This window comes from Nesoenas mayeri, assembly GCF_963082525.1.
Source record: "Nesoenas mayeri genome assembly, chromosome: 6".
Lineage (NCBI taxonomy): Eukaryota > Metazoa > Chordata > Aves > Columbiformes > Columbidae > Nesoenas > Nesoenas mayeri.
Window position 1 is genome coordinate 11,739,702 of NC_137545.1, and position 23,852 is coordinate 11,763,553.

Genomic DNA, 23,852 nt, shown 5'->3' on the forward strand with positions numbered 1-23,852 from the left:
TCCCTTTGCCCTACACACTTGTGCGATTGCATCCCCCAGTCTCGCTGGGGGGTTTGTACTGGGTGCTAATGGCAGCCTGACCAGAGAAATGGTTCTCCCCTGCTCTGAACAGCTGAGAAATCCACATCAGCTATAGTTTGGGTCCAGCTGGAATTCAGGTCTGTAGTAAAATTTAACATTTTTCTTCGGTCTAAAAGTTCTGGAAGAACATTAGAAATATATAAACTGGGGGGCTTTTAATTGAATTAAATATTAATATGGATAATGCAATCAATGCTCTATTGATTGCATTAGCCACAATAATATTTAATTCAATAAGTCTGCAGTGCTTGATCTTTTTCTTCCCCTGTATTTATTTTATGCTGTACAGCAATGTAATGCCAGGCTGTGCTCTGGGCTGAACCCCTTCATGTGCCCTCAGGCTGGCTGTGTAAAATCAGGGTCACCTGCATGGCTGATGTAAACCGGAATTCAAAACTGCTACTCTTTGAAGCACGCATGTTTTTTAAAGCTCTGACACAAACAATATTGCTATTAATATAAATATTGCCCGTGACCTCTATGTGTTCTGGTTTTGCAGCCTGGGCACAATGCAGCGTTTCATTCCTGCTCTCAGTAGTTGAGTCCCAGCAGCTGCATGTGTCCAAATGGGAAGATTTTCTATCCTAAGGTCTCTAACATGCTTCTGAAGAGGTGCCAGGTTCTGGTTTCAAACTCACCCAAGCTTGAATGATTTTATTTGTGGTTGTAGGCTGGAGATTTTTATTAAATTAAAATTCACCATTTTGTTTAACTGAAAAATTGGAGGCAGATGTTCTCCCCAGCTCAATCCACTTACAGTACAAGTTTTCTGGTCTCTGGTTCTTTGTTTGCTGTGTACCTGTTGGACAACACATGCTAAAAATATGCAGGAAAAGCCTAGAATAAGCATTTGCTTTTTTCCATAGAAGTCTTCTTGTGGACTCTTGAAAGAGTTTCCATGGACTATTGGCTTCTGGTTTTAGAAAAAAACTTCTTGATGAAATCAACCTTGACTCAATAATGAGAGATGGAGAACCTGCTCGCACCTAATTAGACATTGCTGTAGTCTGTGCACCAGCATACATCTGTGGCTCAGAAGTGGGGTGTCCCTGGCTAGCTCAGGTCTTGTGAGCTACAGCCTTGCTCTCTCACCCACCACAGGACACCAGACTTGCCCAAAGAGCTGAGCCTGCCCTGCACCCCAGGTTCCTGTAGGACACAGCTGGTCCTGTTGGCAAGATAAGCTTTCGCCAGCCCCTGCGGACACTGGGGGTGCTCTCCTCCACAGGCAGAGACAACAGAGGGACAAAAGTGGCCACGATTTGATTTGTTCTTGATGCATTCCACCTACATCTGTCAAATGCGAAGAAAATCCCATAACCTTGCTTCTCTTTCCTCCTTACAGCGCTCATGAGTTTTAGCATGAAGCCTTATTAATGTTCAGGGAAGCAGGTAGGTCCAAACAGTATCTGTGTGCCAAAGGGTCAGGCACAGTGAGCTCAGCTGGAGCCAGCACCAGCAGGGACCAGGTTTGAAGCAAACCATACATTTTCATCTGTTTTTGAGAACTTGCGATTAGGTACTTTGAACTGGATTTTGACGCTAAAGACAGATTGTGAATGCAAAATGGAGCTCCAGGCTTGGAAACTGAAGCCGCAAATTCAGGCATAAAGGAATAAGCGGTCAGATGCAGCAGCTCCTGTGTTAAGATGCCGTGGTTGTGGCACACACCATTCAGAGGGCAAGTTGTACAAGATCCACAAGTCATAAGGAGCCACAGCTCCTGCTGAAGGTCAGGCAAGGTAGAACTGGCTCTGGATCAATTTCTGGATGGCACCCATTCGAGGTGCAAGCTGCCTTGGAGGTGATGCTGTATGCCCAGTTGTACCTACACTTAGTCCTTTGAGGACTTGACCATGGTTGGAGGAAAGGACAGAGATGACAGCCAGAGACTGGAAGAGGTTTCATGGGGAGCTAAGAGATGAACCAAGTACCTGGGAGCTCCAGCACCTGGAGAGAGAAAGGTTTTGTCCAATTCCAAGGTCCTGTCCTGGTGGCCCCAGGGAGCCCCAGCTCGGCACTTATGGCTCCTGGCCAGCTCCAGATCATAAACGAAACTGGACCACGGCCTCTTCTCTTTTAGGAAGATGGCTGTTAACTGTGACAGCCAAGGAGGCTAAATCACAATTTTCTTCTGTGCTGTACAGGTGATAAATCTTTGTACATTTTAAAATATTTGATCATGGCAGAGAAACATGCCTGAGTGCAGCAGGGAGAGAGGCTATAACCAGCCCTTGGGATGTGTTGCATATTCCCACACCTAATTAGTGCACATTAAGGTAAGTATTGGAACTGTCTTTGCGTATTAAATTATAATATTCACTTCTCCTGGTCTCATTCTTTCCCTTTTCTGTTCATATCCCTGAAAGAAAAGCACTTAAATGTCACAATTTTGAAGCAGAGCATCCAGCAAATGAAGAAACCCACAAATGCAGGCATTTGAGGCTGTTTTGTGTCTTCAGTGTCATGGTCACCCTCCCCACACACACCTTTCTTGTTCCTGCTTCACACTGTGCCCAGGCTGCTCCTGGTATTTCTTTCATCTTCAAAATTATGATCTTAAAAAGAAAAAGATCATTTTGTACCTGCCTGGAGATGGGTTACTTTTCCCATGACAGGCAGGAGCTCACGCACTCAGAAGATGGAAAAAAATCATCATTTTGGTGCTGCCCAGGCCAGCACTAGAACTTGGGAAGGAGCTCATGTTAGTATGGGGTGGTGCTGTGCTGCCCACCAGCCAGGCAGCCATGGTGAAAGGATGTGTTGGAACCAGCAAAGCCCCTTTGTCTCCCTCACCACAGCCTCCACCAGCACGCTGGGCGATGCTTGCACAGGCAGGCAAGTGAAGGAAGACAAAGATGCAAGAAAAAGCATGTGTGTGGCAAGAGAAGAGGTCCATGCAGGTGCTTCGAAGCTCTACCCTTGGGGTAAGCAAGAAAATTCTCCTGCAAAAGGGGCCGCTGTAAAGTTCAGTTTCCAAATCGCCACCTTTCCAGCCCCTTTTTATTGCAGGTTTTCTCCACCCATAGCAAATCAGAGAGCTCTCTTTAATCATCTTGCACTTGCAACCACCTTTGTATGGGTCTCTGTCCCTGGCATGCCTGTTTCACATTTTTACAGACTTATTCACTGCATTACAACATTTACACACCATGGTTCCCAGGCACTTCCTTCTAATGGATTTTGCATTAGTAGCTACTATCGGGAAATCTAGTACCAAAAGGTTAATGTACATCCATTAGTCCTTTTTTTGCCCCCTTCTTCTTTATGTGCTAGTAGAAGACAACCAATTTCAGTAAATACATTAGGTCTGGAAAGGGTCTGGAAGCACTTGAAATTCAGTACGTGCAAAGCTATGGGGCTATTAATATTGTCCTGTCTAAGCACTGTGGGTAAAATGGGATTTGCAGATGTTGAATGATACCTTTCAGGTGTTGTCCAGCCTCCACAACCTTTCTTTTCCTCATAAAAAGAGTTGGGTTTTTTGAGACCTGCTCTTTTTGTCAAGTGGACTACTTGCTCTGTGTATCTTCCATCATGAAGGAAGCTATGCTTTCACCCATGTGTTCTCTCAGCTGTAGGCAAGCTAAGGAGGAACCATGTTGGGGTAGTTCAGGCTGTTGTGTGGGCAGCTGAGCTGGATTTAACAGTTAGACTATTCCTCAACCTGCAGCAAATGGTTTTCTCCCTCCTTCCCCTAAAGCCAGCGTGACAATTTCTGTCCTGCTAATCGGAGCGGAGCTGAACCCTAAGTGCATCTCATTGTGTTCTCCGACCTGCGCTTTACACAAGGTCAAGCTTTTTCACTGAAAAAATCTATTACTCTAATGACCACAAATAGCAAGAAGGAGGGGTAGGCAGGGCTCCTGATGTATTTACGATTTGCAGAACTTGCCATGTTCTCTAGCTGAAACCTTATGTTTTAGCACCTCAGACCTTTGGAAATTAATAGTTTGGGTCATGATACTCTCATGCTGGCTGTCTTTGTGTTCAGCACTCAGTCAGCATGGGCTGAACCTCCTCGCCCTTGGAGTCACCTGTCAAGACCTTAATGGAGAGGGCATCATCACCCTCAGCCTTCGCATGCTCTCATGTTCACTTCAAACCAGGACTCAACCCTCAGGTCTCCAGTTTCCCCAAGGTCCTAATCAATATGTCCACCATGTCTAACCTGGTGCTCCATGGTATCCCACTTTCCACCCATGTCAGAGCTGGAGGGCTGGGCAGCAGAGCAGACACAGTACGTGCAAACTGAGGCATGACCAACTCACTGCTCTGTGAACCATCAGCTCCTGATCTCTGCATCTTGTCGCTGTTATTTTCCAGTACCATGTAATTGTTCAGACTGAGGATTTGTGTTTGGCACTAAACTCTGTGGCCCACAGCGAACATCTGCACTGGTCTGTGGTGCACATTACAAGCTGAGCTGCCCCACCACCACGTGTGGGCTCAGTTCTGCAAGCTGCAACATCCTGACTTGAAGGTATTTATGTGAAATAGGGATACACAAAGCTGGGTGCATGAGCAGCTCTGGGTATGCGAGTTCAAAATGTTACAGAATCAAGGCCAAAAGAAAAGAAAAAAAAAAACCCTGTGTGCTTTAATTTCGCTTAATGAGAAACGATTCACAGCTTTCCATTCCTGATCCGTATCTTTCCATTTCTATTCTAATGGTAATTACTGTAGCAGTTTATTAACAAAGAAATCATTTAATAGCTTTCACATATTCCCATACTTCAAGTATCTAACAACTTATTGATTCGATAGCTTGGCAGCGTTCCTGATTGAGGAGCTGGAGTTTGAATTTTTTTTAGGCACTTTGATCAATTCACATGCAAAGGATCATTATTTTTCTGGTTGAAACAAGGGATGGATTGCAGATCGATAGAGTCTACAGTATGTTCTTGTGTGTGATCTCTGCCGGACCTATAGCAGGAGCAAGCAGTGTCTGCGTTTTCTTATGGAAGGACCTGGAAAAATTGTCTTTGGGTTGGATTTCTCATCCCTGGGCTACCACAGTCAGCACTGAAAAGGTATGGAACACGTGTGTAGAGAGGTAATTTCAATATTTGACACCACTGAGCACATCTTTATGAAGCATTTTTGTATTTGCAGCTGTATGCCCTGCTTCCCACAGGGCCCCAGCAAGTTACTGCATAGAACAGGCTTTCCAATGGCTTCTTCATAGCCTTCACTCTTGCTGTAGACTCGTGATGCTGCTTGTTGCTTCACCACCATTGCTCTCACCTTCTGGATGGGTCCTCTCTTCTTCCAGGTAGCTGGAGAAATTTTCCCTGACACCAGTTCATGCTGGTGCAGAAGATCAGGGCACTGCAAGTGCTCCCAGAGGACTACACAACATGTGATGGGTGAGTCTGCAACAGCACATAAACCCAACTATGGTCCAGCTATGGTCCAGCCTTTCAGAGACAACCAGTAGCCAGTCTGCCACTGCACTGGGATGGCTGGTGTGTGTGAGATGTAGAGGAGGCTTATGGGAGTGAAAAGTAAGGTTGGAAACAGTATGACACATACTGGAAACAGTATGTGTCATAGATGGCATATGCACCTTGTTGTCATGCTTTTTTGTGGATTTCTAGCAAAATATTCCCAATTATTCTGGAGTTCTACATAAGAGTTGTATCTGTGCTATTAAACAATGGGGTAATCTGCTTAGAAAGAGGCCCCAGGTACTTCAGTAAATGTCCAAATGCTCTTAGTTGCTCTTAGAAGGAGTGAGGGGAGCAAAATGGATGAAGGTGATTTGCTGTAAGTTTTCTCACATAGGTTTGGCAAGAACAGAGACATTTGACCGCTATGAGGAGAAGCAGCTACCTGTGTCCCTGCAGGCTTTTTTATGCACATGACCCTAATGGGCTTCCTGACTGGTTTGTTAATAATTCATGTACTTCTGAAATGGCCCGGTTTGTTCATGCAATGCATAGGTGACCCTACAACCTATTGGGAATAAGGCACTGGGAGAACTTGAATTACAGGTTAGTGATTTTCCCATCTCATATATCACAGACTGAAAGCTTTATGACTTCAGAGCTTACTGTATTAATTTTATGCATGAGTGCTTTATTTTTACCATACGAGATATATCACTAGCTTACTAGAGCAAAATATCATTAGACCTCGAAAGGGATTTGGTCACTTACACTTTGTCACCAAGGATCATTGCACATAGATTATGTAGGGCTGTACTGTGCCATTTCTCATGTGTTTATTAAGTGATTATAAATATCGAACAGCGTGCCTTTAGGGGACACTTGAGATCTGTTATTGTAGCAACATTTCATTCAGAAAGATGGCACACATGCCGTGATTTGTGCCTTGGGAGGGTCTGTCAAAGGGTTTGTCTGATGAGAAGGCAGAGGTAGTCTGTTCTGCCTTGAAGTGGCTCTCCTTCATTGTTTTTAGTCTTAGCCATTATTGCTGTGTATCTTCTCTCATCCTGGTGGCACATCCTGGTGGCTGGAGTCAAGGACAGGATCATGAGACACCCAGAGCCCAGCCCTGCGTGTGCTGGAGACCTTGACTAAATCACATCAAACTACTTTGGGTCCTTTGGGTTTTCCTTTCTCACTTCAGAATGCCAATCATGAACATACCACGAACTCGATTTTTCAGAAGTGCTATGCCCTCAGAGTCTTTAACGTTTCAGTGATAATGAATGTGTTTTGTATATGAACCCATAAAATACACCTGTTTTCCCTGAACATTCAATCTGCTTCTGCATCAGCCAAGGGAAAAGAGCCTGTTGATGTACCAGTGGCTGAGGGACACCTAGGTCCCACCTCCTTGAGAGCTTGGTGCCATTTCCCACAGCCCAAAGCTGCGCAGGAGTCCACCTGGGAGCTCGTCCACTCCTTGACTAGAGAGATCAAAGAGCAGCCCCATTTCCAGGCTTTGCTTTCAATTTGCTGTCGAGATTGCTGCTGAGCTGACATCTCAATTCAAGTTTTCAGAAGAGCTCTGTTCCTCTTTGGTCATTGCAGTAGATTTGATTTTTTCCGCAAAAAAAAAAATTGTAAAGCATCTGCAGGAAGGTTGGTGAAGGCTCGGCCTTTTTCTGGAAACTGATGCTTCTTTAGGTCTCTGTTTTTAATTTAAAATTTTACATTAAAATGTTTCCTGCTGGGTATGTAAAGCACAATCTGAAAAAGAAGCTGTTCTCCATTTCTGGATTTCCACTTATAGCTGAACAACACAGGCCAACCTTTGATTAAGTGATCCACAGAAGAAAAAAACACATTGCTATCTGCCTCTTAAGCATTAATTAATGCTTCCGTGATTCATTAACTTAAAAGACTGAGATGAGAAGATGTAGGTAAGCAGCAAAGAGCCACATAAATTCACCAACAAAATTGACAGAGGTCTGCAATTGTGTTCCCAGACTGAGAACATGGGGAAATAGGGTAAAAATGATTTGTGACCAGAAAAAAAAAGGAAATTTCCTTGTGTTACATGACTGCATGCTTTTATTAGTTTGATGAGGTACAGTGGGACTATTTCTCTTGGAAATGGTTTTTTGGTTAACATTTCATTTTCCTTCCCAAAGTTAGCTCTTGCTAGCAGTAATATAAAACAGCTCCCTGCAATTGGCTATCCCCGAACTTTATTAATACCACTTGTGGTTGTTGTAAATGATCTATTTCAGAACAAGTAATAAAGCTCTTGTGTTGTAGGTGAGCAAGCCCTCCTTGCCCTTTATCACATGCCATTGCCACAGGAGGGGAAGAATGAAAAATTTTTTAATAAAAAAATAATAAGAATAAAACTCATAGTACATTGCATTGATAGTTGTATCACTTTTATACCAGCTGCTTCTCTTTAGGACTTTGAGGCTGTGCACTAATTTAATATAGCTAAATTGGTACAGGTTTTTTTATGTGATCTATCCGACTGATATTGCATTTCCAGACATTGTCACTTTGCTATTACATGGTGCATCCAAATAACAGCGTCTGGAAAACTACCAAGTCCACTTTTAGCCGTAAAAGGCACAAGTTTCCAGGGTGGTGCATATTAGCTGGCATAGGATTAACATATGATTATCACTAAATAGATACGAGAAATTTTTACTGAGGGGCCTGTTACTCATACCCCTGGGAATCATTTCAGCATGGTGAATGGAGCTGGGCAATGGGCTGGGCAATGGGAAGAGACTTCTGATGCTGGATGTAGCATCTTTGCCATCCTTTTTTTTTCTCCTGCATCTTCTCCAGGAGCAGACTCTGGTCCAAATTTGTGCTTGTTTAAAGGGAATGTGGGTCAGCCGTTTTCATGTTTCCTTCTTTTCATGTTTCCTAACCTTCTTGATTTGTCATTTCTCTTTACTGATAGCAGAAAGGCTGTTGACACCTCAAGGTTTCCCTAGGACAAGGCTTCAGAACTGTTGCCAACCAGCTGCCCCTGCACATGCAGGTATCAAAATCTTTGCTATGTGTTATGTTCCTACAGGTACTTATATTCTGTCTCAAAAACTAAGGGCAAATGCCACTTGTTGGGTAATACCCGCTGAAAAGCATTTGACAAAATGACAGAACAAGTCTGTGGTGCGCATGCATTTCTCTAAATCTCCTCTCCACCCTGCTCAGGGTTGGTGGTGTAATGGGCCAGGCCTGGCTGGTGAAACTTTCCTTGCTCAGTAACTCCTTCAAAGGACTCATGTCTGCTTCACTGGTCAGAAATTCAGACATGCATCCACCTAAATGTCTATTTCTACACTGACCCAGTCCTCAGGATCTTGTTTCCCATTCAGCAAATTCTTGTTTCTGCCCTTAACATGGTTTTGCAGGAGGAAACTCCTGTAGTTATGCTACAAGGCATCACAGCCATTGGTAGCATACAAACATTGGACAAATTTGGCCTTGGAAATGTTGGTTTTGGTTTATGATTCACCGTCTCAGCTCCAGAGGAACAGAGTCCAGATTGATGTTAGCAGTTTTGGTGGGAGATGGAACTACAAATAAGACGTTGGTCCACAAGCTCCAGCTGGATGGAGACCAGCCTTGTGTCTTCCCAGAAGCACCCAAGAGGAGCAAGCAAACCCCATAATCTCGGCATTTGTGGTATCTCCACCTCACAGGCTATATGGTATCTCTACTTTTCCCACATTGCCCACTTCCCCAGGGAGGCTATTTCCCTGTGAGGGAAATTTGAAGTGGTTGCAAAGGGTTTTCTTCCCCTTTGTGCCTCCTGCTCCCTGCCAAAGGCACCTGTGCCTCCTTCCAATTGTTGTTTCTCACACTGCTGACAAAAACAGTGGAATTCAGGATGTTTTAAGTAAAACCATGAGGGCTAAAATATTCCATGGGGCTTCACAGCATGATCACAAACACACTTTATTTTCCAGGTGTGTCTCCCTTTGTTTTCTTTTAATGCTGGTGGGGCAAGGAGGGGCAACGCTACTACTTGTTTAGAGATGCAATTATCCCAAGTGCGTAGGCCTGCAGTAAGCCAAGAGGATAACCTTGAATCTGGAGAAAATTAGGGGAAATGTAAAGCCAGCTGCAGCTCCAATGGGTCCCCGCGCACCCCTTTTGCTCACAGTTTCTATTCATGCCAATAAAGTACCAGAAGATGTGCAATACAATGGGAAATTGCTTCTTTGGGTATCGTAGCATCTTGACTTAGAAGTGCTTTAACCTTGACCTCATGCTTCCTCCGGGACCTGTTGCCTTTGCTGCAGAAGTACCGACACCAGCCAGGAACATGTAGGATTTTCCATCTGAGTAAAATTAAAACCCGAAACCTTTACCATCCTCTCGACGCCAGACGTGCTCTACCTCCATTAACTTGAGCTTAATGGACTGCAAAATGAGCGTTTCAGTACGTATGGGAGTGGAGTATTTGTGGGAGAGCAAGTTCCTCACGTTTCCGTCTCTTCCCTTCCCCACCGTACCCCAGCTGCCCCTGGAAGCGCAGACATCCAACCATGATCAACACAACACAACTCCAGGACAGCTCCATTTCAGAACATTAAGGATAATCTTTTACAGGGAAGCTGTTTGCTGCCCCCTCAAAAAATAAATGAATTGATACATAAAAATTTACAAAGCTTTTTGTCCTTTTTTTTTAAAAAAAAAAAGCAAATTCAGCTTTAGCAACACAGCCAAGCTCCAGAAATTCCAGAAAACTGTTTGAGCAAAGCAGAGGTTGCAGCCATCAAGCTGGGTAAGTAAACGGAAAGAGCAAAGATGAACGATCCCTATCTATTAAACTGAAATGATTTTTATTAACCAAGTGCTTGAGGGTGGTGTTGAGGATGATGTAAACACTGAAGATGACACTTTTCAGCAGGCCAGCGAAACACCTCACTCTGGCTTTATTACAGCCTCTTCTGAAGTCCTTCAGTGTAGGACCCCAGGAGCCAAAAGCTGGAGCCCGCTGGCCTCAGCCACCCAGCACACTGGCTGCACAGCTGGTGGTAGGACACTCCAAGGCATGGTCTACAGTCTCCACCGTCATCGTCATACATCATACAGAGGGACAATGTAAAACCTGCTTCCTTGGAGTTCTGTATTCCAGATTTATAGGATTTTTCAAAACTCCCTAGGCTGGGATTTGGCTGTTTATCCAAACACAGAGCCTAGTCCATGCTGAAATACCTGAAAGGATCATCTGTGTGGTAACAGGATCAACCCTTGGGGTAACCAGGTGGGAGAGTGGTCTAATGGCTTCTCTTCACGTTTTCACGGGTTATCACCATAAAGAGAACAGCAGCATGAAACTGCATGTGTGTGTGTATGTTGTAATGACCAAAACTACCTTGACTAAGTCTTTCCCAGTGCCAGATGCCTTACAGTCTAAATGAGCATTTTTAATAGTGGTATTAACCAGTATAAAAATCCTGTCCCATTGAAACAAGTCTAATAGCTTGGGCTCACTCTGTCTTTCCCTTTTTTCTGCAGATCTACATCTCCTGTGTCCGAAGCAAACGTCAGGAAGTCACATGGCAAAGGGTCCTTTAATCTGACTGCTTGGGCCACCGAAGTGGGGAGACCACGGGACTCTGCTGAGCCTCGTACTGGCCAGGTGAGCAGAAAGCACTCTGCATTTCATGGAGAACACAGCTCTGAGCATGCAGATGGGGTTGGCCACAGGTGTCAGCACCAGAAATGCTGCAAGGGCCGTGGATCAGAAAGGTTGTGGTGAGAAAGATGCCCTGAAATTGTCAGATAATGTCTCTTGGTGCTACTCTACCCACCCTCTTACTGCCTTCTGTGGAAAGCCCAGTGCCAAGAAAATATCCACTGGCAGCTCCCAGGGATGCAAATAACTAATTAATTGGTGAGCTCAGGGGAATCGGCATGGTCAGAGGACATGCACTCCCTGAGAAAGGACAGGCTTTGTCTGTCTGTTGCTGAATGAACCTTGATAACGCCAGCTGGCTGTCTGCCCAAAAGCTGACGCTGTCTGTGCACAAGGGTACAACTATCCCCAGATGGGTGCAACCATCACCCGTCCCCCAGCCTTGGCAGGGAGGACACCAGCCAATGCTGGCGGGGACACCATCTAGCTCTGCACCATCCCAAAGGAGCCTGATTTAGCTTTCTTAGTTATTTTTGTCTTTCCTACCAGTTTCCTGGTACATAATTATACCTCTGTCTGGGCTTGCACATCCTGTATTCAGAAGCATGACAAGTCTTGGGAATGGCTTAGTCTTCCCTGCCTGGGGCTGGTTATGGACATAAAGAAAGGCCCAAAATAATATTTTACATGGCTTAATATGGATCTCTTGGCTACATCAGGACTCTGATCGCTGTTTACTTATGGGATATTAATGCTAGCATGCCTGCTCCCCATACATGGACTGTTGGCATCTATTTCCATGGATACAGGGAAGGGAATTGCCAAAAGGAGCAATTTAGTAACTGAGCACAGTTACCTGGGTTAAGATGATATGTTTAAAGGGTTTCTATGAATCTCAGGTGCTTTATTTTTTTTTCTGTGTGGAGCTGTTGGAAAAAAAACACCAACCACCTACTCTGTGCTCCTCTGCTATTTATTCAAATGCCAGTCTGTGGCCACGGTGGCTACAGGGTTTCCAAGGCAGAGTCGGCTTCTGTCTAGGTGGCTTGGAGAGTGAACCAAATTCATGGTTGCCCTACAAGTTCTGTTCACTGAGAAAACCTTTAAAGAGAATTTGGAGAATCTCCATCATTTAGTATGCAAACTGAAATAGTCATGTTCACAGAGCTCTTATGTCAACAGGGAAGTACATGTCACCATGTCATGTTGAACAGAGTCCCATATTGGGCATATTTGGATGCAAAACTCCCACTGCAGCCTGTGGCACTGGGGTGTTACTGGCTCTTCTGGGAGCACACGGAGTGCAGCTAAGTGAGGGCATGAACTGGCATCTTTTGAGAGCAGAACTCTTATCGATAACGAAGTTAAGGTGGAAATAAATGTTCTCTAAAACAAATCACTTCTGAAAATGTAGGAAGCATATCTGCAAATATAAATATATACATATTATATGAAATCCATAAATACAGGCACTCCTGTCATTTCCATGTGTTCTACTCCTTGTATTTTAAAAGCCAACCTTCCATGCTGCAAACAAAGGTGTTTTTTTGATAAATTTTTCATTTTCTATATTGTTTTGCTGTTGCAAAACCATGTAATTTTGCTATATAAAAGGTGTTAATTTGCTCTACATTCACATGGGCCCTCTTTTCCCTCTAATGGTCACCAAAGAGAAACTCATTATTGCTCACGCCGTGCTGGAAGATGAAGATTTCCTCCTTGTCTTTACATTTAGCAGAACAGGGGTTGCTGCAGTAGATCCATCACCCCTGTTGGCTGGGACAGCCAAGCCAGGGGAAGGTCACATCAGATGGAACTTGTGTCATTACGTGCCACTGAATCCATTGAATGCTCCTGTTCAGTATCCCAGTTCCCCATGGCTGGGTGGGACAGCAGGATGGAGATCACCCAAAGTCCAGTTTTTTCCCAGCCTTAGCCTGGTTTGGAGTGTGTCTTGCAGGCTTCTGCGGGAGGACAACATTGCCCAGCTAATGCTTTGCAGGTGATCTGGAGCTGAGACAGCTCTCTTTGGGGCATGTGGAGCATAATCCCATAATAATAAAATAACCTTGGGTCATGGCGTATTAATGAGGATGGGGAAAAGCTGATGCTCTCAGCATGGGCTTTCCCACTGCCTGGAGAAGGAGGGAGGCTGTTACACAGCTGCTTCACTTTGGGGGTAAAAAATGGCATCAAAGTGAGACGTAGATGCAAAGCACCCCAGGTCAACAGATCACCTTTGTGGATCTGGGTATGTTTTTTTCTGTAAAACTCACTGTTACTCATGCTGATGGTGTTGCCTCTAAGACAGCTACTCTCTTAGTTGTTCTTCTGCTCCAGTTCAAGAGCTTTTAGCTCCCTTTTCTATCCACGTCTCCCAGGCTGTATCATTTCTGTCTCCCCTCATGATGCCATCTTTATCCCTCATCTTTCCAACTATCAGCTCCACCTTCCCCTCCTTTCTGCCCAAGCCCCCTGCTCTTCTCTCTAACCCTCAGCATCTTCTCCATGTCCCACCAATGCCTCCTGCATTTCCATGAGTGTCAGCCTGGGGAGTTGGGAAGGACGGTGCCTGTGGAGGAGGTTGTGCTCCCCCATCTAATAACACGTGTACCAGACACCTTTCCCTTGAGATGGCAGCCTCTGGAAGCCAAAGACGAACCTTTCAACAAGATTAAAGAGATTGTATTAATTGCTATCGATCATGGGTCAACAAATTAAATTGCATCTGCAACTGCATCTCAGAAAGGTCTAAAAGGGAAGAGTAGTTAATAGGTCTGGCTGGCCCAGAGCTGTGATTAATTAAAGGGAGAAATGAATGAAAAAATTTTTAAAAAAAAAAAAATAATTAAAGGCAGAAAGGAAAGAGATTGAGATAAGGCTGAAACTCTTTGGTCCAGAAATGAAATAGCGCATCTGGAGAGAGCGCAACAGGATTTCAGTTCTGGATCTGCCCTGTCTGGCCTGATCTGGGCTGCTGTGGAGCAAACCCGGTGGTGATGATTTTGGGAGTTATGGCTCCGAGCACCCCAGCTGCTGTGGAAACACTGCCTGCCTGTGGCTGACAACTCTTCCACCTCAGATAATCTGATCTGTGCCCATCACTCCTCCCTGTGACCCCAGACCTTGCCCTGCTGCTGCCTTGGTGCTTGGGGAATTCTGCGAGATCCCTCAGCAGGACACATGCCTAATGCTGCTGGGTTTGGCTGAAACAGACCCCTGTTCCAGTCTGAGCTGGCATCTCGTGGTGACCTCGCAGAAATGCCTGTGATGGGATCTGCAGGGCTTCACCCAAACACACGCTCCAGCTCACTACGCGTGGTCCTTGGGGTGTCCCCCTGCCAGCAGCTTTGTGTTTGTTTTTTTTTCTTTTGTTTTTAGACTCAATGTCCTGGAAGGATAATGGAAAAAATATCAAGCATCTCCATGTCACTTAGAAGTCCTCCTCACTGTAGATACTGTTCTTCCTGCTCCCAGCCAGCCCCACAGCATCCTGGTGGGAGCCGGGAGTAAAGTACTCCTGGGTGGGAATAAGGGCGCTACCACAACTCCTTGGGAAATAATAAATTAGCACAGTATGGAGTGGAAATGGTGCTTAATTAATAATGAAGAAAATAATAATATGTGGCACGTATAGTGCTGTACTTGTTCCAAGCACTGTACAAACATTAACTATAGTAATTAAGCTGTAATTAATTAGAGTAACTACTAATCAGTGTAAATAACGATGCATCTGGAGGTACCAAATGGAATTTGTGAACTGAAAGCAAATTTCCATGTTCAGGAAAATGGCATCAAATATAAAATGGCACCAGTAAAAGGCAAAACCAGATGGAGGTTAAAGTGAGAGCCTGAGAGCTGTGTCGGTCCACGCTGGCTTCCCAGAAGGGAATCCCGGTTTGGCAGGTATTCTGTGACACACAAAGCTGATTTACTGATTTACTCCCTGGGCAAACCATCCCATCCATAGGAATTTTCACAGTTCTTTCCAGGCTCCAAGCCCACTCCTCCTGCCTCAGCCGCATTGCTGCTGAGAGCCAGGGGCTGGAGCAAGGGACGAGATGGAGAACTGGAAGCGTGCGGTGGGGGGAGATCAGCAGAGGAAAATACACAACAGATATCATTTTTCTTCTTTTTTTTTTTTTTTTTTTTCTGGTTCACACACTTTATATTTAACAAAATAATTTTTTAATAATATAGTCTTTTACACATCAAATATTGTTTCTAGACACTCCCTTCCCCCCCAGTTTTTACAGAATAGGTTGTTATTTTGTTTTGTTTTTTGTATTTTCTCACTAGTTTCAGGCACGCTATTGTTTGAAAATTTTGAAACTGGATAGTCATTGACAGGCAACAGCTTACAGAGAAATGTGGCGATGACTCCTTTAATGGTACCAGTTCAACTCGCAGGAAGCCGATGCTTAGCTGAAGTACGGCAATCACTGTGCTAGTGCTCATCCTACCCCCTGCCCTCCAGTAAAATGCAAAATCGGGGAAGAAATAAAAAATATAAAGGCAACAGTGTGCATAAACCAAGACGAATTGTGCTGATCTGCTTCGGTGAAGGATTTGCTGTCGTCGCTGCTACGAGCAGGTGCTGGACTGAAGTCTGAACAAAATAAGCACCGTCGCCCTAACAGCCATGACCAAAAAGCAGCAAACCAAGCGTGGACAGTGATGGGTAAAGGCTCCTGCACTCACCTGGGAAGGGCAGAGCAGGGAAATGACATTGGTGGCTTTTCTCTCACAGTATCGCTTGGAAGCCACAGCCTGAGAAAGCAAAAGGAGCTGAAAAGCCCAAAGGGGACCCTTGGAGTGACGGGGGCTGCTGGCGGTGATCTCTCCTCCTGGCAGGCAGGCATGTCACTGCTTTCTGGAGAGACCCTTCACCAGGAGCTGATTCCCATGGACGTGGCCAGCCTGTCCCCAGCCCCTCGTGCACCCTGGCTTGCTTTATCCCTGGCAGTACGGATGCTCCCAGGACCCGGGCAGAGCCAGGCAACCTCCCTTGTGCTGCAGCAGGGCGTCTTACCCGCCAGCTGAGCCAGTTTAGTGGTGGCACAGCAACGGGGCATTTCTGGAAACCTCCCAAAGGGTTATGGACAGAGGGGAGGATTAAAATACTTTAATTTTGCCTTGCAGTAGCAGAGTCCCACTGTCGCTGAACTCAATGAAATGATGCCTTTGGCTCCAGCAAGAGCAGCCTCAGCGCCAGCAGAACACGATGGGGCTCTGCTGGAGGCAGCAGAGTTGCAGCACAGCTGGGGCACATCTGGGACCCTCTTCCAACACTGATGCCCCAGCTGGGCATCGCACAGAGACAACCCAGGTAAGACGTTACTTTCTTGGTGCCTTTCCAAGGCTTTCTGGCTCACCGCCCATGCAGCTGGTTTTGTTTCTTGCTCCAATCAAGGTCACGGTGACTGTGTAGGTGTCTTTGACTTCATTGTCCCCACTCAGTGGAGAAAGTGTAACACAGATGCAGCTTCTGTCTTGGGTGTCCAGTCGTATACCTGTGCATCTAACTCGGCCCTTCTGCAGGTTACATTCCAGTTGGGGTATTTTAACTCTTCTTCCCCTTGTAATTTCTACCTCCCTCCTGGCCTTACCAGCCCTCCCCTTACAGACACGATAAAAATGATCCATAGCTGTATTGCCCTGACAATCCCAGGTTAGGAAGAGGCTTTAAAAAAACCAAATCACAATAGCAAAAAAAACCCTTAAATAAATAAATGGGAAAAACCCTATGATCCACACTGTAGAAAGTTAGAGTGATGAATCAATCAGCATCTTGGAGGTGTCACCAGTTCAAGAACTTGTGTGGGCCCCTCCTTTTTTTTTCCCTCCCCAGATCTGACCACTGCACCCCTACCAAGCATTGATAATTACAAGAGTAGATACCAGATACATAGTGTGTAAAGTGAGAGAAAAGCAGGACAGTGTGGAACGGGAGACCCTTCCCAATGGGTAAAACCTCTGCTTGTATGAAACCCTTGCAGGTTTTGCTGGTGACCCTGTTGAAGCTGGCGGGAGGTTGGACACGTGTGCAGCGTTGAAGCTGTTTCTTTGTCATCGTCATCATCCTCATCAGCAGGTTGTTTGGCCGGCGGTGCCGCTGGCTGGGGGTTTTGCCGCTACAGAGCCTGCTTGCCCTGGCACTCGCGCTTGGAGCACTGCGCTGGCTTCCACCAGTCCCCATTGTGGCAGTGGCAGATGTTGCAGTCATCCACCTTCACTTCGATGCCAGCAGGAATTATCGTGGTTCCTGCAAAGCAGTTCGGACCTGCAAAAACACACGGGAGTAATAGAAATAAATACTAGAAATAATTTGTTTGTTTGTTTTTAAATTGGGTGCAGCAGCTCTGCTACAAGCACCCAGGAGCGGGCGGGTGCTCAGTCTCAGCCCCTCAATGTTCTCCAGCTGCATTGTCACCACTGCTGAAATCAGCAGCAGCTCTCCCAGCTTTGCCCATCGCAGATCACTTGTCTCAGGCTTTTTTCTTTTTTTTGTGCTCTCAGGCACTAAAAAGAAAATAAAAAAGGCTTGAAACTTTCCTTCTTCTGTTTCTGTACCCAGCCACTAATACAAATAGCACCAGTTGCATCATGGATGCACATGGCTTTTTTTTACTCAGTTGGCCACTAATTTATTATTGCTTTTTCCTAAGATTTGGCTGCCAGATGGACAAGACCATGAGGACAAGCATCAGGATACAGACCAGCTTTTGCAGCTCTAGCCTAGTGAGTCTGCGCTGCGGGGACCAGAGCAAATTCATCCCCCAGGACTGTGATCGAACACCCAGTAACTCCAGGGTTTCCCAGCAGCATGGGGCTATTAGCCATAAATTATTTATAGCATCAAATTAACAAAAATAATTCACCTCCCAAATAAGCTTTGTGATAAAATCTGCTTTTTCTCAGGGGCAATTCCTTTAATCTGCTCATTAGTAGCAATTTTTAATTTGGCTTCTTTATTGCACAATATCAAAGCTGAGCAGCAAATCAACAAGAATCCTATTTTCCTCTTTTTTTTGTAAAAGCCTGGTGAATACCCATTGCTCAGTGGTCCCTCTGCAAGCCCTCTCCTCCTCCCCTCTTGCTCCCACATCAGTTAGCAATGGGAATTAATCTCAGAGCCAGCAGCACATGGAAAAAAAATTGGGGCGGTGGCATTCATGGCATCAGGGAAGCGTGAAGACATTTGAAATGTGTCTCATGGCTCCAGTGCTGCTCTGAAATGTCACCCCTCGCCTGGCCACCGCTTTTAATCTATGCCTCCAGTGCACAAGGTGCATTTGAAATATGAGAGCATGTACAGACATGAAATTACAAGCAAGTTGTTAGTTTTTAAAATAAGACTTAAGACTGTTTGAAAGGGAAAATAGGGTCCCTATGTGGTTGGAAACAGGCTGAGCTGTAGACAGGGTCTCATGTTTTATCATCTCAGAGAACTACTCATTTCATCTCGCTGATTTATTATTGCCCTGACTTTATTAAGATGCTCCTCAGGACCCTATGTTTAAGCTCAACAGGCCACCAGTTTAACAGGGCTTGGCTTAACCAGATGTAGCTAATTCAGGTTGCTGCCAAGCCAAATGGTGACTGCATGCTGTTTGTGCTTAAGCACCCTCTCCCCTTTACTAAAGGCCTCTTCAAATGCAGATCAGCTCTACAGCAACTTTTAACATCAGTCTTAATGAAGCCACAGCAGAAAGGCCTGAGAAAGTTGCCCCTGATGGCTCCTCTACCAGTCTGGGGTGACTGGGTGTACCCCAGGGCTTCTGCTTCCTTCCATGGGCAGGACTTGGGAAGACAGGCTGTGGTGCTGGGAAGGTCTGTGTCTCTCCATGACGGGGATGATGTCTCCTTTGCCTGGCCAGCACGCAAATCTGTCAGGATGCCAGGAAGAAACAGGCTTGTGCTCCCAACAAGGGAATCCCACATCACTTGTTGAGCTGGAGTTGAGGCTAAGCAGGTCTGCTGGCTGCTGACGACCAGTGCGCTGGGACATTTTAAGCCTGCTCTGAGCTGGGCTTTGCGCTAGACAACCTCCAAAAGTTCCCTCCAACCTCAGTCATGCTACAGTGCAAAGAACTGCAAAGCCAGGAGTTACCAGCCAAGGACACACAGTGATATAGAGAAGACAAACGCTATCTATGCACACATATATATGCTATATGTGTTTTTTCTTTACATGCATTTGGTTGAAAAAGTCATGACATATTTTGGTCACGAGCTGAAGATTTTTGAAGTTGGCATCCCTCTGGAAGACATGATCCTGGTTGGAAAGGCTGTGATCCCACCTGCGGTATTTCTCTGGCCACCCACTGAAGTTGTTGCTTCTTCCTACAGCTTTTGGGTCCCTGTACGGGCCAAGCTGCTGCCTCTGCTCTGCATCGCAGGTTTTAATTCTCTACTTCATCAAGTCTGGTGTGTATTGTGTGATGACACCAAGTGAGGATTTGGTTGTCAGGTCAGCTCATTTGCTACTGTTAAATGTCTAGTGCTCTGATGCAACGAAAATGCCAACCATTGTAGCTGGCTGTACTTAAAGCTGAAGTAAGCGCCTGTCAATCTGTAAGAGGATGCTCTGATTGCCTGCTGATGTCGGGGACACCCAGAATGAGCAGCCTCCATACAACAGCCTGCTCTGTGCTCCCAGAGCAAAAAAACCCACCCTTTTAATTAATATTTAAACAAAAAGCTTCCTCTGGAGATCAGGGTGGCAAGGAGAGGGGAAGATTGTTTTCCCTCTTGCTGCCCTGCGGCTGCCTGTTAATCATCTCATTTGAGAAGCCAATACCGCCTCAACACCCACACACGGCTCCAGACACAGACGGTGGATTTACAGCACCATTCAACGTGGCTGAAAACGTGCAGGAGGCCGGTGGTGAGGGGAGCCGGTGTGTTTTTCTCAGTGAGCTGGGACTGGCTGAAGGGGAACTGCAAACTGGGGAAAAGCTTGTTCTTCCTTGCGTCCTGCTTATCTGTCCATCCCACAGCCGCTCCATCGTGGCCACAGCTGCCCTTCCTCCTCCTGGCAACCCCTTCTCCCTCTTGAGCTTCCCTAGCGGGGGTCATTTGGGAAAAAAAAATCATTAACCACACCTCATTAATGTGGTGTAAAGAGGTGGTATGTACTAAAAGCATCACCCATGCCTTTGAGGTCCCCAGTGGGGAAGGGATCACTCATTTTGTGGACAGCACCAGAGCAGCAACATCCCTGCCCCAGCCAAAGACATAGTGCGGGTCTGCAAAAGAGTAATTAAACACTAATAATCTGCCTCTCTGATCTCTGGCATCTATCGAGCCAGGAAGAACCTGGCAAGCGCCTTCGTGACTAACGGAAAATCCTTGGGATACAGCCATGTCCCCCACAAATAGGCTGCGAGAAGGGAAGAGGTAAAACTGCAGCTATTTTGGATAAATTGCAGTGACTGAAGGCTGGGAGGAACATTGGGGGGTGGCCAAACCAGCCCTTGCTGAAGCAACACTGAGCATCTCTGGGCATCTAGGCATCACCTGAGCACACCTAAGGAAGGAGCTGTATTCAGAGACTGAACCAAGGCAAAAATTACAGGTTTGTTTTCCTTTTCCTTGGCTTTCAGCAAAATGCCTGAAACCCTGGTGGTGGGCTCTACTACATCATCTGTCGTCTTATGAGTTGTGCTGCTGTTTTCGGACATCCTTCTCTTCTGTCAGACCTTAGTACTTTTAATTTAGGCAAAGACTACCATTGCTCTGGACCATTCCACCCCCTGGCTCCTCCCCAGCACTCTCTCAGAATAGTCACCTCTGCATTCCCAGAGTGAAATGTTTTGTTTTGTGCACCACAGCAAGCTTTTTTTTGTTTTACACACCAAAGCAATTTTTGCATTCTCTCTCCTCCCCCACTATCTCTACCCATATAGAAACGTGGATTTCTAACGGAAGAGAAAATTTCCACACTCCATTTCCATTAAATCAACTTAAATTCCCACTGTCTGGAACCAATGAAATCCAATTTTCCAGCACAGTCACTGTCAGCCAGCCCCCCCGCTTTTTTTTTTTTTTCCCCATCTAAACTTCTCCCACCTTTATATTATACTTGAAAAGTGGATTTTGTTGGTTCAAAATGGGATGCAGTGAGTATCACACCCACAGCTGAGGCACCAGAAAGAAGCAGTCAGACAGTGACATTGCACTGCTGAAAATACACCCCAGACAATTGACATTTTCTATGCAATGGCACAAGTCACCAGCGAGTTTTCCAGAGACCTCGGGTTTTATAGGGCTGACAGCTAATGTGTTCCCAGAGACAACGCGCCGCACCTGGGGATGCTACGTGGCTTTGGGATGTGCCTCAGAGAAGCTGCAGGTTGTGAGGCCACTACTGGATGCCACAGCAAGAAAAAAAGTTCTCTTTTCGCTCTGCAGCACAGATAACTGGATTCCTTTAAGTTCTCTGATATTATTTTTTCCTCCCTTAGATCAGCCTCCCAAAATTTCAAAAGCCGAGTGCCCCAAACCCATCCTGCTGGGGACTGTCCTGAGCTTTTCTCACTGTGGCTTTGTGCTGCACAAAGGAGCAGGCTGAGACCAGGATCTGCCAAACTGATGTAAGAAAAATCACAAAGAATGGGACAGAACAGCACAGCAACAGGGTTTTATTATCATAATTCAAAGGATGACACTGCTCAGAAACACTTGATGACATGTCAAGCACATCAAGAAAGTTACTTATGATAATAGCAGTAGGAACAAGAAGCTGCTTTGAGCAAGGGCTGTTTTCCTGGTCTTTGTAAAAGCATCTTAAACCATGACTGCGATGCAAACAGGTCAGTAATCATTCTCTTTTCCTTCCTCAGAGAGACTGATGGGAGAAATTTGCTGCTCCCACAGACAATATAATTGTGAGATTTGCTTTGCTTAACGTAATTAATACTCATGAAAGACCACAGCACTCCGGGCTGTTTGCTAGAACAACTGTGAAGATTTTTATGGAGATATATTAGGGCTGATCAGATGCTGTTTTGATGGGAGAGATGTAGCACAAAGAGAAAAATAATACCTGGTTTGTTGTCTGGGAAGAGTGACGGCAAATTTTGCAACTGTGTGCTGAAGACCAGAGATCCCTGGGTGATGACCCACATTGTGCTACTGAACTGCACCTCTGCTGTGGAGGGGATACATCTAATCCCATGCATAGACATTAAGACACTCCTGCTACACCATGCAGTTCCACCCAGGGGTGTGCAGTTAAGTCCTCCTGGGACTCAGTGGCATCGTGGTGCTTCAAAGCAACCCAAACCCCAGAGATGAGACACTATCACACTGGAGAAAACTCACGTCCCAAACACAAGAGGAGCAACCATTCCAGCTCACAAGCATACTACATCTGCATGGTCCCCACGATGGGGATGTGGAGGAAAACATCTGAATTCAAGAGCACCCTGCACAGATGGTGAGTTAAAGCTGAAAAATCACAGGAGCACAGGGTTTGATGCTCTCCAACGGCATGACCACATGGTGTAACACTGATGCTTTGGAGTCACTCAGTTCCCAGTTGCATCTCAGGTGGGGTTTACTGAAGCTGACGGCTTACAGCAGCTCTGAACTCAGCTTTGTGTGTGCAAAGCAGCAATAAGGGGAAATAAGATGTTATGCACAGCAGCAAGCACAAATCACTTCAGACCAACTGTGATACTCAGATTTGCCCTGAACAGCATCTTGCACGAGACAATGCTCATCGCCTTCACTGGGACTTTTCATGGTACAATGTCCGATTTCAGTGAGCAAGCGGTATTTTCCTTCTAGTTAAATATTTTCCAGTGATAATCCTGTGTCTCCCACCACTCCATTAAGAGCCTCCCCTGTCTCTTTAGGAAATATTAAGGCTGACTCCAAGAGAATTTAGCCTATTCAGTCAATGCATAACATTGTCAAGGAGAGAGGTGATGATGGCTATGCTTATCTACCTGGCACCAGTAGTTTAGACAGCTGCTAAATAGCAACCAGCCATCCGCCAGGCCCCTGCATGATGCACCCCACAATTAAAGCAGAAGATAGTGGTGTTTCCTGACACTACTTAGGAATGGATACAGCCTGAAAACATCCCCGTGGAGGCTCACTCAGCTGAATGAGTCTTGACGACTTTGTTTTCTGAGCTCAACCACAAATGCAACCATGTGTGGGAATTTACTGCTGGCAAGTTGTGCTAGACTGGAGGAGTTGTTTCTAGAGAACGTGGCTAAGTGTCTTGTCAGTGGGAAGGTGGATTTTTCTTTGCACTTCTTCACAAAACAGGCAACTCATAGTTTCACCATGACCATCCACGCCATAAGCTATGCGGTCTCCAGTGCCGGTGTCCATCACTCCCGTCATTGCTTGGCTGAAACAACCACTTGCAAAGCAACAACCAGGTGAGGGTTAACTACAGACCAAAACCTGCACAAGGATGCTTGTGGACAACTCCTCCTCAACAGAGAAAGAGGCAAAACACAGCAGAAATACAAGTGATTCCCCAGGCTCTGGTGCAAAGGGCAGAAATTACTGGCTGCCTGCACCTTGGGAACTTTTCCCACATCCAGGCTGAACTCCGTGCTCAGAGGGAAGAAAAAAAAATAGCACCTTGTTTTTAACGACAGACTCCATTTCTGGAGGCTAACACATCTCCTCTGTGCTGATCCTGCAGGATCTTTTCAAATGTTCATTTAGCTCTGTCAACACTATTTATGCGATCACTTCAGATT

The 23,852-nt window shown here is 45.6% G+C and overlaps 1 protein-coding gene across 1 annotated transcript in view; it reads right to left on the reverse strand.

Annotated features, from left to right (window-relative positions):
• Positions 1-17,255: 17,255 nt before the first annotated feature.
• The window catches only part of VWC2L (von Willebrand factor C domain containing 2 like), a gene marked incomplete at both ends in the record, with an annotated part of 47,074 nt that continues 40,477 nt past the window's right edge, over positions 17,256-23,852 (reverse strand). Inside the window, one exon of the mRNA XM_080346835.1 lies at positions 17,256-17,404. Coding sequence (XP_080202961.1) covers positions 17,256-17,404 — 149 coding nt within the window. The remainder of the gene's footprint in view (positions 17,405-23,852) is intronic.